Raw genomic sequence first — 12380 nt, forward strand, 5'->3', positions numbered from 1 at the left:
AGTTCTCCCAGGAATTCTGCAAACCAAATGTGTTCTTTTTCCTTGTTGAAATATATAAAATTTATCTTCTGGGAGAATACATACAGGGTGCTTTGTGATTTACTTCAGAGTAGATGGCAGGCACACTTGATTTACTTCATTGTTGGTTCAAGAGAAGGAAGACAATTATCTGGTGGTAATTACCCTCGTGGCCATAAAGAGAATTTGACCAAGTGTCTCCTGGAATTGAGAGGAACCCCAATTCATCCAGCTTGATCTGGGGGCTCTGTTCCAGGCTGGCAGGCTGGGGGATGGAAGTGTCAAGGGTAGCATGTGAAAAATGCTGTTTCTGCTCTCACCATTATGGGGAGGTGGGAAAGGAACAACTGTCATGAAGAGAGGTGACCCAGGAAAAAGGGAACAATTTCCTGGCTTCTTCCCAGTACTCCAGACCCTAGGGGCCTCTACAGCAATGAAATTACATTGTTTGTCATGAGCCTGACTCAACCGGATGTGAAGGAAGTAGGGTTCTATGTATGTAACATTTAGAAAAGCTGATACATCCAACTCTCATTGAAATGAAGCAGAAAATGTTCAATCAAACACAATCAAAATAAAACCACTGGGCCTGCAGTCCTGCCTGTCAACAAACAGCTGAGGCCCAACAGTGCTGGCTGCCACATGGAAGCCAACATCCCCCTTCTGCCTCCCCATGTTTTTTTAACCCATTCCCGCACCACCACCGGTTTCCCTACAAGCTTTAATGCTCAGAAGCTGAGTCTATAGACAAGGGATTCAGCCTATCTCTGAAAACCGGGGTGACAACTCCATGGAAGTACTGGGGTATAACCTAAGACAGTCATTTTTTTGTTTTTTGTTTTTCAATTGTTTTGTTTTGGTTTGTTTGTGCTCTGTCTCGCTCTGTCACCCAGGCTGGAGTGCAAGGGCCCATTCTCGGCTCACTGCAAACTCCGCCTCACAGGTTTAAGCGATTCTCCTGCCTCAGCCTCCTGAGTAGCGGGGATTACAGGTGTGTGCCATCATGCCTGGCTAATTTTTATATTTTTAGTAGAGATGGAGTTTCACCCTGTTGGCCAGACTGGTCTCAAACTTCTGACCTCAAGCTATCTGCCCACCTTGGCCTCCCGAAGTGCTGGGATTACAGGCATGACCCACCATGCCCGGCCTCACCTGAGGCACTGAGAATTAGTACCTCATTCTCAGAGTACTATTGTCGTTGTTTCTATTTCACAGGAAAAGAAACCGAGGCACAGAGATGTTCCATAGCTTGATCAAGGGCACAGCTAGTAAGTGGCAGAGCTGGGATGCCAACACAGGCAGTGGAGCTCTAGAGTCCAAACTCATAACCACCCTATTAGCTGCTTCTGGGTATCAGATGGGCAAGCATTTTCTGAGTTGTAAACAAAAACCTCGGTCGGGTGAGATGGCTCACACCTGTAATGCCAGCACTTTGGGAGGCTGAGGCAGGCAGATGATGACATCAAGAGATGGAGACCATCCTGGTCAACATGGTGAAACCCCGTCTCTACTAAAAATACAAAAATTAGCTGGGCATGGTGGCATGCACCTGTAGTCCCCGCTACTGGGGAGGCTGAGGCAGGAGAATCACTTGAACCCAGGAGATGGAGGTTGCAGTGAGCCAAGATCGCACCACTGCACTCCAGCCTGGTGACAGAGCGAGACTCCATCTCAAAAACAAACAAACAAACAAACAAACTTCAGTGCACCCTGAAGGGCATATATTTCCAGGGAAGCCGACCCAACCAAGCACCCTATCTCTGCCCCAGGTCAGTGCTGGAGAAGGACCAGCCCTGATGCCTTCCACACCAGGCAAATGCAAAGCAGAACTCGCCCTGGAGTGCTGTGCCCTTCATTATGGATAGCCAGGGAGGTCTTGATGATAGCTCGTGGCTTTCTGCCTTGCCTCCCCTTCCTCCTACAATGGTCTAGTGCCATGATTAAGAGCAGACACTGGAGCCAGACCATCTGTCTCTGGATCTGGCTCTACTTTACACATGAAGTAGGTAGCAGCTACCTCATAGTGCTTGTTGTATGTGATGAGTTTGTACATGTAAAGTGCTTAGTATAGTGTCTGGCACACAGTACATGCTAACTAAATGTCAGCTGTAATTGATAATGATTCCTCACTTTATCAGCTCTATATCTTCCTCCCATCCCGAGGTTCTCAAGCATCCTGATTATTTTGTTTTGATCAATTCCCGTTTTGGAGGGACTTTATCTTCAGAGGACAAAACTGATCCTAAGGAGGGAAGCAATAATGGAGAATTTCGGGCATCACAGCAGGCTCTTGGAAAGTCTTTCAGGAATAGGAGCTCTCCTGGGAACACTAATGTTGCTGAGGTGAGTGGGTGTTTGCTGCACTTGCCTCTCGAGTCTGGAAGGAGATGGGGTAACTAGTGGCAGCATCCCAGTCTTGGGAAGAATGAGAAGCAGGTCCCATGGATGCTTTTGCCTCTCCTCTCCTTTCCCTTTCCACAGACACCTCCCCTAATTCATTCTAGGCCCCCCTCTCCTACTCAGGACTCGGGTGACTTGGCCTATCTGCTAGGAGAGTAATTGAATTTCATGCAAGATTAATGGTTATTGTCCTCAAATGGCATCACTCACTGGATCTGCAGTGCAAACCCCGGTTCCCCATCTGTGGGGCCAGAGCCAGCACAAGAGGAAGACTGGCCTGAAGGCAAGAGGCATGGCCAGTGGTAAGGCTCCTGTCCTGACTGGCTCAAGGAGAAAAGCAATACCTAGAACTGAGCCATGGTGAGGAGGTTAGACTGGGGCTGAGATAGAGAGCTGAGAAGGAGAGCTGGAATCAGAGCACTACCCCAGGGCCTGGGACTCAGTCTGATAGAAGAGATGCCTGGCCTGGGCAGAGGCTCTTGTATGGCAGAGCCTTCTCCCTGTGTCCCAGACCAAATTCACTTCCAGGCATCATCATCCAGCACTATTACATTTACAAAGAGCTCTGATACCCATAATCCCACTCAATCCTCAGGAGAGCATGTGGGGTGGTAACTGCTCTTATGTCTGTGAAAACAGTTTCAGAAAAGTTCTCAATCCTGCATTCACTTAAACATTTATTAGGTGCTTGCTGTATGCCAGGAAATAAATCTAGCTCTCCTGATTCAAGGCCAGTGTTCTTTCCACGTATTTGCTTCAATATGTTGATTCCTTCTTCCCTCTCCTCCTAAATTTGCCTTCCAAACACTCCCCTTTTGTTGTGATTTTGAAATGCCCACAGTTCTTTGATACCCTTCCCTTCAGAAAATGCAGTCTAAAACCCCTCCCTCTGAATGTAGGCTGGGCTGCCTTCCAATAGAATAAACTGGAAATGATGGTGTGCAACTTCAGAGGAGGCTGGCCCATAACAGGCACTGCAGCTTCCTGCTTCTTTTCTCTGTCCCTCTCTCTCTTTGTCTCTCTCTGATCACCTGCTCTAGGGGAAGCCAGCTGCCAGGTCATGATCAGACCAGAGGAGAAACAGAGGTCTCTGACCAACAGACATGTGAAGTAAGTTTGGGAGTAGATCCTCCATGTCCAGCTGACATCTTGACTGCAGCCTCATGACAGACCCTGAGCTAGCTGAGACCTCTTTAAGCTGTTCTTGGATTTCTGACTCTCAGAAATTGTGTGATCTCACAATAATAAGTGATTGTGTTTGGGTTTTGTTGTTTGTTTGTTTTGAGACAGTGTCTTGCTCTGTTGCCCAGGCTGGAATGCAGTGGTGCAATCACAGCTTACTGCAGTCTCAACTTCCTGGTCTCTAGCAATCCTCCAGCCTCAGCCTCCCAAAGTGTTGGTATTACAGGTGTGAGCCACTGCACTTGGCCAAATGTTTGCTGTTTTAAGTTGCTGAGCTGTGGGGTAATTTTTATGCAGAACAGATCACCAACACATCTTTCCCACTGTGGAAACACCCTCATCTCCCAAAGCTAACCCCTTTGGGCAGTCTGAGTCATTTAAAAGTTTATTTTTCTCTTATATTCAGTTGAGATAGTAAAGGGAGTCAGAATTCTGGGTTCAAACATCTGTGGTTGCTGCTTTCTAGCTGTGGTACATAGAGCAAGTTATTTAACCTCTCTGGGTCTCAGTTTCACATCTGTCAAACAATGACGATGCCTTCCTGGAAAGGAAGACTGTAGAGATTGAACACATCTGACCCAATGCTGGGCAGATGTGTTCAATCTGCCCAGATTTAGCAGGCAGGTGGGTGCCTGCTAAATCTGAGTTCCCTCTGGCCCTGCTAACTTTCTGATTCCTGACTCTACTCGCAAGCTCCCAAGTCCCTGCCCAAAGAGGCTGGGACTAGGATCACAGTTTTAAGAGCTCCTCATCCTCCTCCTGCAACAGGAGACAGAGGAGAGGGGCTGTACCAGGGATCCCCCTCCAGTGTGAACATGAGAGATTTGTCCACAGGAAGTAGGGTGTGCTGCTGGAAAGGTCCCAGGGAACCTTAACAGAGATGTATTGGCTAGGCTTGGGCTCTAGCCTAGCTACACCAACACCTCCTCCCAGGGTGAAAGGAGTCTAGCCTGCCACTCACCAGGTCACTGTGAGTGAAAACGGCTTTATTTCTGAGGCTTTCCCAATTTCTTTTCCTTTTCACCAGTTTTCTTTCCCCTAATCCCTTTAAATTTTTTTTAAATTTATTTTAATCACAAATAATATACAAAAAATAATAACAGCTAACATTCCCCAAGAACTTAGCAGCCAAGGTTCCAAGATGGCTGTGTCTCATAATCACTCTGTGAGGTAGATTACTATAATTAGCCCCATTTTACAGATGACAAAGCCAAGGCAAATGGGTTAAGTAAATTGTCCAAGGTCACACAGAGGCAGAAAGAAGCTAATAGAAGCTGAAGCTTCAGGGTCAGTAGCTCATTTATACAAGCTGCTCCAAGACTCTGTATTTAACTTTGTAATCATATTTAATAGTTCTTTTCTTAAAGAAGGTAATGAAAACTTGATGCGGTAACAAGAGGTCAGTGTGCTGTTTTCTTGCAGATATTTTTAAAATACATTTACATCTATAAACACACACGGAAATAAATGCTCCCCTACTGTGTGTATGGCTGGCACCCAGCTCCTTTAACACAACATCTTGACTGATTCCACTTTTCTAACTATTGTGTGGTGTGCACCACTGATGCTCTACTTTATTTACCAGCCTTTCTGAAGTTGAGCCCACTGCTCCCCTCCTCTGACTCTGGCCCCTCACTGGGGTTCCCACCCTCTTCACAGCTTTTTCTCCCTTCGCCCTGTCCCCTACGCTGTTTCCCCCCTCATACAGCCCCTTTGCCTGTGTCCTTACTACTTCATGCCCCAATTCCTTCCTGCCTCCCGCGTTTCTCCTCTCTCCTGGCCACCCCGTCCCGTCCTTCACCGCCCACCCTGTTTCCCCCGCTCGCTGCCCACTCTCTCCCACTCCAGCTTCCTCCCGGCCTGCTACATTACCCTAATTCACAGCACCCCATCCTTCCGCCCTCACTCCCCGCATCTCCCGCCCCCACCCTCCGCGCCCCTCCGCGGCCAGGAGGGAGCGCACAGCCGGCGGGCTGCGACCGCGCGCTGACAGTGTAATGAATGGCTTCAGCTGTAATTAGCGACCCCGCGGCTAATCACGATGTACATTTACATTTTAAGTGCTGCAGAGGGAGCGGGGGAAGAGGAGGGGACCGGCAGGAGGGGATGCGGGCCTTTTCGGCGTTCTGCCTTCACCGACTGTGGAGAGCAGTGAATACGAGTGTTCTACAGCCGACAGCAGTTTAGGAGGGTGGGGGCGGTGAGGTCATAGAGGGCCAACCTGGCCGGACGCAGAACCGCCCTGTCCTCGCCCTACACAAACCCGAAGCTCCCAGGACCCTTCCTCCAAATGACAGAACTCTGCCTAATCCCTTCCAAGTGATCGTGCTGTCCCAGCTTGCATACCCTCGGGGACGGAGAGCTCGCTCCTTCCACAACCAGCCCGTTCCAACGTTACTTCCAGCCTTTCGGGGACTTTTTCTCAGGGACTGACCTTACATAGCCCTCGGCTCTCCACGCCCCGCTACGCGCTGCGGACAGTCTTTGTATCTTCCCAAGGCTGCTGTGCCTCTAGCCCCCACCGCTGTGTGGGGCCCACGGAGACTGAAGCGAGACCGAAGTCCTGGTTCGGAGCATACCCCGAGGGTTCCTGATTCCACCAGGAGACGGGGAGAGGGTCAGCCATTCACACACTGGGGTGCCAAGGTCCAGGCGTCGCAGCCACTCCCAAGAAGTGGTAAGGAGGTAAACCCTGGTTCTGAACAGCAGGGACCGAGAGCCGCTCCCAAATGGTAAGGGGGTAAACCCTAGTTTTGAACAGCAGGGACCAAGAGCTGCTGCTGATGCCCAGGAGGTGAGAACAGCGGGAAGAGAGAGAAGATAGTCTGGCAGCCCCATCTCCAACTGAGGCCCAGCAATCCTAGGCACCGTCATGCCCCCAGCACTTTTCCGGTTGCCTGCCAGCCCCAGCTCTCTGTATCCCTCCCCGCCACGCCCCGTCACAGTCCCCTGACTGGGACCAGATCTGCCGCCCTCCCTCAGTCCTGACTGCGTGGGGCCGGTGGAAGGAGGACGGGCGAGGCCCGAGGGCAGTTTTAGGGAGGGTAGGGCCCCTTCTCAGACCCCCTCCCTTCCATCAGTAGTCCTGACAGTGCCGATCTCATCTTTCTCTAATGCTTCTCTCACCCGGCAGGAAACACCGGGCCTCTCCTTCGGTCCCGAGGAGTTTCCGAAGAGAGGCATCCAGTAGCTCCATAATGCCCCCAGGGCTTCAACTCCCCACCTTCCTCCCTTCTTTCTCTCTTTTATTTTTTTAAAGTCTTTCTTTTTCATTTGTGTGGGTACATAATAGGTGTCTATATTTAGAGGGTACATGAGATGTTTTGATACAGGCATGCAATGCATAATAATCACATCATGGAGAATGGGCTTTCCCTCCCTTCTCTTTCTTTATTATTTTATTTAATTAATTTTTTTTTTTTTTTGAGACATAGTTTTACTCTGTCACCCCGGGTGAAGTGCAGTGGCAAGATCTCGGCTCACTGCAGCCTTCAGCTCCCGGGTTCAAGCGCTTCTCCTGCCTCAGCTTCCTGAGCAGCTGGGATTACAGGCGCGCGCCACCACACCCAGCTGATTTTTGTATGTTTAATGGAGACGGGTTTTCACCATGTTGGCCAGGCTGGTCTCGAACTCCTGACCTCAAGTAATCCGCCCGCCTCGGCCTCTCAAAGTACTGGGATTACAGGTGTGAGACACCGCGCCCAGCCCCTCCCTTCTCTTTCTTAAAACCTGCGTTCACCCAGCCTCCTTTCGAAAAAAGACCCACTGGATCTCAAGGGGCCAAGGTTGCCTGATCGAATTCCGCCTGTGAGGAAGGGGGCGGCCACGTTGGCATGGCATCCTGCCTGGCCCACCCTAAAGCGCGCAGCTCTAAGGGTGGGCTCTCGGGAATAGGTGGAGCGAGCCTACCGCCTTTTCAGAAGAGGTCTCGCCCGCTTCCTCACGCGCCTCGGGCAACAGCCTGGCCCAAAGCCTCACTCCTCACGTCCCACGGGTGGACGGGGGTCCGGGAGCCTCGAGCTCTAGACAGGCGAGGCGAGGCTGAAGCCTGGGTCTCCCGCGCCCCGCGAGAACCACGCCGCGACGTAGTCGCCCGAGAGGAGGCGCGGAGTGGAGCCGCAGCCAGCTCCTCCCGCACTCTGCTGACCGCGCACTAGCTGTCCTTGAGGCAAGAATACTTGGGAGCGGAAAAAAGGTGGGGGTGTTCCCCAGCGAGGAGAGGAGGGGCGAGGCCCCAGCAAGCCTCTCGGAAATCTCTCCCTGGGAGGGGACGAGGGGCGGCTTTCAGTGGCAACGGGGAAGGGCTAGGATACCGGGTTTGAAGCGGTGTTTGCACCGCAAGCGCAGCTTTTATTTAGGCTGCCGGTTTGTGAGGGTTGGCTCGGAGAGCGTTGATGGCGATTGTAGTGGAACTTCACCTTCACCTGCCCATGCGCCCCGCAGCACGCCCGCTCCCACGCCCGCGTAGCTGAGGACCTGGACTCGCCACGAAAGGCTGGTGAGGCTGGGGCCCGGGCGAGCCGGGCCGGGTCGGGTCAGGGGAGGGGCCTGGCGGCAGGGGCGGGGCCTCAGCTAAAGGCGCGGAGCACCGGGCGCCGAGAGCGCGGAGTAGAGCGGCGCCCGCTCGAGAGAAGTGGGGCCGAGATCGCGCCGTCCCAGCCCGCCCGCCGGCGTCCGAGCTGCTCCCGCGCCCTTACCCCTGCGGGCCCTTGCAGGGCGAGACCGGCGGCCATGCAGCCCCGAGGTTGAGGCCGCCCCATGGCAAAGTCGGCGGTCCCGGAGACGACGGCGCATGGAGAACTTCCGTAAGGTGCGCTCCGAAGAGGCGCCAGCGGGGGGCGGGGCCGAGGAGGGCGGCCCGGGCTCTGGCCCCTTCGCAGACCTGGCGCCGGGCGCGGTGCACATGCGGGTCAAGGAAGGCAGCAAGATCCGGAACCTGATGGCCTTCGCCACCGCCAGCATGGCGCAGCCAGCCACGCGCGCCATCGTCTTCAGCGGCTGCGGCCGGGCCACCACCAAAACCGTCACGTGCGCCGAGATCCTCAAGCGCCGCCTGGCGGGCCTGCACCAGGTCACGCGGCTGCGCTACCGGAGCGTGCGCGAGGTGTGGCAGAGCCTCCCGCCTGGGCCCACGGAGGGTGAGACCCCTGGCGAGCCGGTCGCTAGTCTCAGCGTACTTAAGAACGTGCCCAGCCTCGCCATCCTACTTTCCAAGGACGCACTGGATCCGCGACAGCCCGGCTACCAGCCCCCGAACCCCGATCCTGGTCCGTCGTCCCCGCCAGCCGCGCCAACGTCCAAGAGGAGCCTAGGGGAACCCGCAGCTGGAGAAGGCTCCGCGAAGCGATCGCAACCCGAGCCAGGGGCTGCGGACGAGGATCGGACGACCTAGAACTCCAGACTGTGGGCAGGATCTTCTGCCAGCGCCTCCACCTTCAAATGCACCTCCAGCCTTTCACTCCTTGGTCCTCCGGAGCCCACAACCTGGACACAGCTCCTCAAGACAGGTAGCATGGATCTTAAGGCGACAAGAGAGGGCCCCAGAATTGGCAGGAGAGGATCCCCGACGACCTTAGGGAAACTTCGTGCGATGATTGCTGCTTATGCCCGTGTTGCCTGAAGACACGGAATTTCACCTTCACCTTTTCTGGGACCTTCTTTGGGGGAGAATGGTGGACAGTGGGATTCTGGAAACTTGATTGGCACCCCCAAGGGTTAAAGCCACCCAGCATTCACGAAGGGCACCTGGAGTGTGGAAGCCGAGAAGAGTTATTGGAATCACCCCCACCTTTGACAGAGAAGGCAGGGGGTGAGACTTGACTGCTTGAGGGTAGGAGAGTCTGAGATGTGGGGGCCCTATTCCGCTCCCCGCCCTGGGACAGTTTTCCTTTCTAGTCTTCCTTCCCCTGCTTCAGAGGAGCATCTCTGAGGGTTGTAGCTCTTTTAACACCCCTTTTCCCCCTGCTGGCCCAGAGGGAGACCCAGGACTGAACTCTCCAGGCCTGCTCCCCTGAGCCTTGCAACTGGAGTCTTGCTTCCAATAAAACAAGCACAAAAATGACTCTGTCCCCAAATTATTTTCTAACCACCCGCCTGTGCAGAGACAGCTCTGGCCTGGCCCTTTGTGTCTCCCCTCCCCTCCAGCCTTGCATCCTGAGCCTTTGGAGTCTTCAGGGTCAGGCATAGAGACTGGACAGCTTCAAAATGGTGCAAGGCACTTCCCAGTCCCTGGCTTTTTCCTCTCTCCTCCCCCACTCCGCCCTCCCGGGCTGGCCCTGGCCTCAGGGGCTGTGGCCAATGGGGGCCCATGCTTCCCTGTACCTCGACACTAAGGGAAAGGGAGTGGCACATTGCTTTTCTGGGAGGGAAAGGAAGAAGTGGAAGGAGAGCATGGATGAACTCTCCTGGAGGTCACTGCAAAGGGTGGCAGACCCTGCTGAGGTCCCTGAACCTGCAGCCTCCAGACAATAAACTGAACCTTACCCAGAAGGCTGGCACAAAGCCCCCAGCTCCGTGAGTAGGATCTCCCCTTCACTGCCCTCTCTCTGAGAAAGGACAGCACACCCTTGGGAAAGGGGGAGGAGAGAGACTGAGCACAAATCCACTGCTGGAAATTACTATTCAGCAGAGAAGCTGGGACTTGGGCTGTGAATCACTGCAGGCCTCCTGATAAGCTACTGCCTCCAGCCCTGCACAGCTGTCTGTTGAGAGATAACAGCCTCATAAGCTTCTCTGCCCAACTCTAAGCCAGCTGGGGGGTGGGGGTGGTGCTGTGTGCTGGAAGAGCTCTGGTGAGTTGGGGGTGGTATACAGCCCCAGGATCTCAGAAGCAGATCTCATCCCATGCAACTCAGCAGCACCCCTGGAAAGGGGGAAATGGGGAAGAATATATTTATAAGTCATTTTGCTGGCAGAACCCTGAAATAAATCCTGCTGGTGACAAGAGATACGTTCTGTGGCTGACTGGAGGGGCTCTTTAGGGAGGTTTCCCTCCCCTGCAGTATCTCTGCTTGAGCTTTGGATCAGTGAGCTTTGTCATCCAGACTTTTTCCCTCATTGCTCTCCCCAAATTCCTGCTCTTGATGAGTCCCTGGAGAGGGCCAAGGGGTTTGGGTGTGCTTGTCTGACCCTCTCAGGGGTGGCCCAGGAAGCATGGAAAGAATGTAAACTGTCCTGACAAGGTGCCCTAGCTTCTCCTGGACTTCAGCATCTAAAGGCAGTGATAAAACTTGGACAAGGTCCTGCATGGTAGAAGCTTAAGGGAGACTGGTCTTGGTTCTGAAAAGGGGCCAGCTTTCCAAGACCACTAGTGACTGATTGCTGGGTTACCAGGACTATGAAAGCAGTGCCTGAGGCCGGGCGTGGTGGTTCATGCCTGTAATCCTGTAATCCCAGCACTTTGGGAGGCCAAGGCGGTTGAATCATGAGGTCAGAAGTTTGAGACCAGCCTGGCCAACATGGTGAAACCCCGTCTCTACTAAAAATACAAAAAATTAGCCAGGCGTGGTGGTGGGCACCTAATCCCAGCTATTCTGGAGGCTGAGGCAGCAGAATCACTTGAATCGGGGGGTGGAGGTTGCAGTGAGCCGAGATTGCCCCACTGCACTCCAGCCTGGGTGACAGTGCGAGACTCCGTCTCAAAAAAAAAGAAAGCAGGGCCTGCTAGTCTTGTTACGGAGATAAGGCTGCAATGGATTTCTTTTTTTATTTTCATTTTTTGTTGAAATGGAGTCTCACTCTGTCCCGCGGGCTGGAGTGCAGTAGCTCAATCTTGGCTCACTATAAGCTCTGCCTCCCGGGTTCAAGTGATTCTCCTGCCTCAGCCTCCCGAGTAGCTGGGATTACAGGCATGCACCACCACACTCAGCTAATTTTTGTATTTTTAGTAGAGACGGGGTCTCACCGTGTTGGCCAGGCTGGTCTCAAACACCTGACCTCTGGTGATCCACCCACCTAGTGCTGGGATTACAGGTGTGAGCCACCATGCCCGGCCTTTTTATTTATTTACTTACTTATTTTAATTTTTTATTTTTTGAGAAGGAATCTTGCTCTGTCACCAGGCTGGAGTGCAGTGGTGCAATCTCAGCTCTCCTGGGTTTAAGCGGTTCTCCTGCCTCAGCCTCCGGAGTAGCTGGAATTACAGGTGTGGACTACCATGCCCGGCTAATTTTTTTATTAGTAGAGATGGGGTTTCACCATGTTGGCCAGGCTGGTCTCGAACTCCTGAACTCAGGTGATCCACCCGCCTCAGCCTCCTAAAGTGCTGGGATTACAAGCGTGAGTCACTGCACCCGACCTCTTTTTATTTTTTTATTTTATTTTGAGACAGAGTCTCACTCTGTCGCCCAGGCTGGAATGCAGTAGCACAATCTTGGCTCACTGCCAACTCTGCCTCCCAGGTTCAAGTAATCCTCCTGCCTTAGCCTCCTGAGTAGCTGGGATTACAGGTATGGGCAGCCGTGAGCAGCTAATTTTTGTATTTTTATTAGAGACAGGGTTTCACCATGTTGGCCGGGCTGGTCTTGAACTTCAGGCCTCAAGTGATCCACCTGCCTCAGTCTCCCAAAGTGCTGAGATTACAGGGGTGAGCCACCACCCCCAGCCTGCAGTGTATTTCTCTTGATGAGACGGAAAAGTTCCCTTCCAGCCCAGAAACCTATCCTGGGGGATAGAGAAGAGAGGAACATGTTTATCCAGCATCAGAGCATTAACCTTCCCCCAAGCAGGTAACGAAACACTTTCTTTTCTGCACCCCCGTGACACCCCAGCAAGTTTGGTTC

General features: G+C 53.1%; 1 protein-coding gene across 3 annotated transcripts; it reads left to right on the forward strand.

The window, feature by feature from the left end:
• Positions 1-5829: 5829 nt before the first annotated feature.
• Positions 5830-10547, forward strand: RPP25 (ribonuclease P and MRP subunit p25). 3 transcript variants are annotated; one of them, XM_033189341.1, is made up of 4 exons: positions 5830-6277; positions 6362-6394; positions 7959-8098; positions 8316-10547. In XM_033189341.1, the coding sequence occupies exon 4, from the start codon at positions 8393-8395 to the stop codon at positions 8990-8992; it is 600 nt and encodes a 199-aa protein (XP_033045232.1). In that variant the 5' UTR covers positions 5830-6277; positions 6362-6394; positions 7959-8098; positions 8316-8392; the 3' UTR covers positions 8993-10547. The 3 variants fall into 3 exon arrangements, with proteins under 3 accessions (XP_033045232.1, XP_033045230.1, XP_033045233.1); XM_033189339.1 differs by having other exon boundaries at positions 5830-6394; XM_033189342.1 differs by lacking the exon at positions 6362-6394.
• The last annotated feature ends 1833 nt before the right edge of the window (positions 10548-12380 follow it).

The sequence above is a fragment of the Trachypithecus francoisi genome, unplaced genomic scaffold (assembly GCF_009764315.1).
Source record: "Trachypithecus francoisi isolate TF-2019V2 unplaced genomic scaffold, Tfra_2.0 Lachesis_group3, whole genome shotgun sequence".
In the NCBI taxonomy this organism is placed as follows: domain Eukaryota; kingdom Metazoa; phylum Chordata; class Mammalia; order Primates; family Cercopithecidae; genus Trachypithecus; species Trachypithecus francoisi.

Excerpts from the sequence above, each read along its gene's own strand:
- RPP25 (XM_033189339.1), top strand. The coding sequence starts at position 8,393 with ATGGAGAACTTCCGTAAGGTGCGCTCCGAAGAGGCGCCAGCGGGGGGC.